This window comes from Loa loa (assembly GCF_000183805.2).
Source record: "Loa loa unplaced genomic scaffold supercont3.589, whole genome shotgun sequence".
Classification (NCBI taxonomy): domain Eukaryota; kingdom Metazoa; phylum Nematoda; class Chromadorea; order Rhabditida; family Onchocercidae; genus Loa; species Loa loa.
The window spans coordinates 1-2,502 of NW_018108769.1; the positions used below are offsets into that span (position 1 = coordinate 1).

The 2,502-nt window shown below is 18.5% G+C and overlaps 1 protein-coding gene across 1 annotated transcript in view; it reads left to right on the forward strand.

Annotated features, from left to right (window-relative positions):
• Nucleotides 1–1,780: 1,780 nt before the first annotated feature.
• The window catches only part of LOAG_18856 (hypothetical protein), a gene marked incomplete at both ends in the record, with an annotated part of 7,039 nt that continues 6,317 nt past the window's right edge, over nt 1,781–2,502 (forward strand). The window contains one exon of the mRNA XM_020451517.1: nt 1,781–2,103. Within this exon, the coding sequence (XP_020304689.1) occupies nt 1,781–2,103 (323 nt within the window). The remainder of the gene's footprint in view (nt 2,104–2,502) is intronic.

Below are 2,502 nucleotides of genomic sequence, written 5' to 3' on the forward strand. Positions count from 1 at the left end.
TCATTATCATAAGTTTATATCAAAGGTTGATAATATCTTCACTAATCACTATCACAAGTTAATATCAAAGGTTGATAATATCTTCATTAATCACTATCATAAGATTATATCAAGGGTTGATAATATCTTCATTAATCACTATCATAAGTTTATATCAAAGATTGATAATATCTTCATTGATTACTATTATAAGTTCATGTCAAAAAGTTGTTGCAATTCCTATTGCTATAATTTCAACACTTTTCATCGATCACTAATTATCATTAGTACCTATCCCTCTTTTAAATAATTACTTCTCATTAATCATTATTCATTAATTTATTAATGATTATAGTGTTAGGATTAAATTCTTTTTTTAACTTATTGAAATAATTTATTAAATTATATTAGATTTTGCTTCCATTTTTAATAATAATTGTAATGAGGAATTTTTTACAACATTTTTTCTTTCAATTTTTACAATAATTATTTTATAGCTATAATAATAACTATCATGATAATTTAAATGAATTATATTGATTTTCATGGATAATTGCTGATGTAATTAATTAGTTAATTATGTTAATGCATGATCGTTTTTTTTAAGTATTTAATTAATTATGTTCCAGGATATGTTTGATTGTTTTTTTTTTTTAAAAAACATTAATTCGTGTTTCAATGTTAAAAACAAGTTTGTTTATAAGTTGTTTCCTGTAAAAAATATATTTTCAAACATATCCCGGAAGTTTTTTTTTTTTTTTTTTTCAGAAAATAGTTAATAGTGTTAGTAAGAATTAAGGTTTAAAAAAAAAATGTAATTTATATTAATTAATTATTCATGAAAATCGATATTAAATTATCAAGATAACCATCATAATTAGCATTGTAATTGTGGAATAAAAGTTAGAAAAATGAAAATGATATACGAAATGTTATATAATTTAATAAATTATTTTAATAATTTATGAAACACTTATTTTTGCTTATTAAATTTGTGCTTTAATTGAGTTTAGAATTCCATTAAGTTGAATTAAACTATTACATGTAGTTGAATTAATGTAGTTGAATTAATTAATTACTTGAATTAAATAAAATTAATGAAATTTTAAATTAATTAAATTAAATGAAATGAAATAAATGGACAGAAGTAAAATAACTTTACGCTTCCTTTTTTTCTTTTCGATATGATAAATATCACAAGAATAATTTTACACTAAATTAATTATCAATTAGTAAAATGTAAATGTTAGAATTTAAATTTTCCTCACCCATACTTTCATATTGTCAACTATTTTTAAGATATTTCAAATCATATCGTCAACTATTTTTAAGTTATTTCAAATCATATCGTCAACTATTTTTAAGATATTTCAAATCATATTGTCAACTATTTTTAAGATATTTCAAATCATATTGTCAACTATTTTTAAGATATTTCAAATCATATTGTCAACTATTTTTAAGATATTTCAAACTAATTTATTAATTTAATTTCAGTTTTTTTTCTCAAATTTATCAAACAATTAGTTAATAAATCAGTCAATTAAAAATTATTTACATTCACTTTTTTATTTTCGCTCCAGAACACAATAAGAAAAAGAATGCAAAAAATGGGAAGAAATTATTATTGAATGAAAATAAAATCATTAGCAAATATTAAAACATAAATGATATTATTTAATGTTTCTAATTGAATTGATAATTAATTAATCAATTAAACTGTATACATACATAGATGTATATATAAATATAGATATTATTTTCATTTCAGATTGTACGAAGAAAAATAAAAGAAATAGAAATGGAATTGTATGAAAATAAATCATCAAAACATAATGATAGCATTACATATTGCTTAGATAGTATTTTCACTAATGATCAGGTGGATTATCGTTTATACGGTAATTTACCCATTTCAACATTTGGTATTCTTATTAATCTAATTAATATAATTATCTTTTCGCATGCTGATATGCGACGAAGTTTGGTAAATTTATTTCTGCTTGCTATTAGCATTTCTGATTTATTATTGCTTATTTTCAATTTTTTCTTCCTTCTATTCCCATTAATTGCATTATTTTCCAATTCTTTCATATTATACGATACTTATCCTTTGATACTCAGGTTTGTTTCTATTATTTGTCACCATTTTGTCACATTTTTTCTCAATAAAATTCAAAATTTGATTTTTTTTAATTTTACAAATTTTTTTTTTTAATAAATGATTTATTCATTACAGTTTTCGTTGTAGCTATTAAATGTTGTTAAAAAAAAAAAATACAAAAATCTTTAAGGTTAATTACTATTGTTATCAGTGTTATTTTATTATTATTATTATTATTATTATTATTATTATTATTATTATTATTATTATTATTATTATTATCTATTATTATTATTATTATTATTATTATTACTATTATTACTATTATTATTATTATTATTATTATTATTATTATTATTATTATTATTATTATTATTATTATTATTATTATTATTATTATTATTATTATTATTATTATT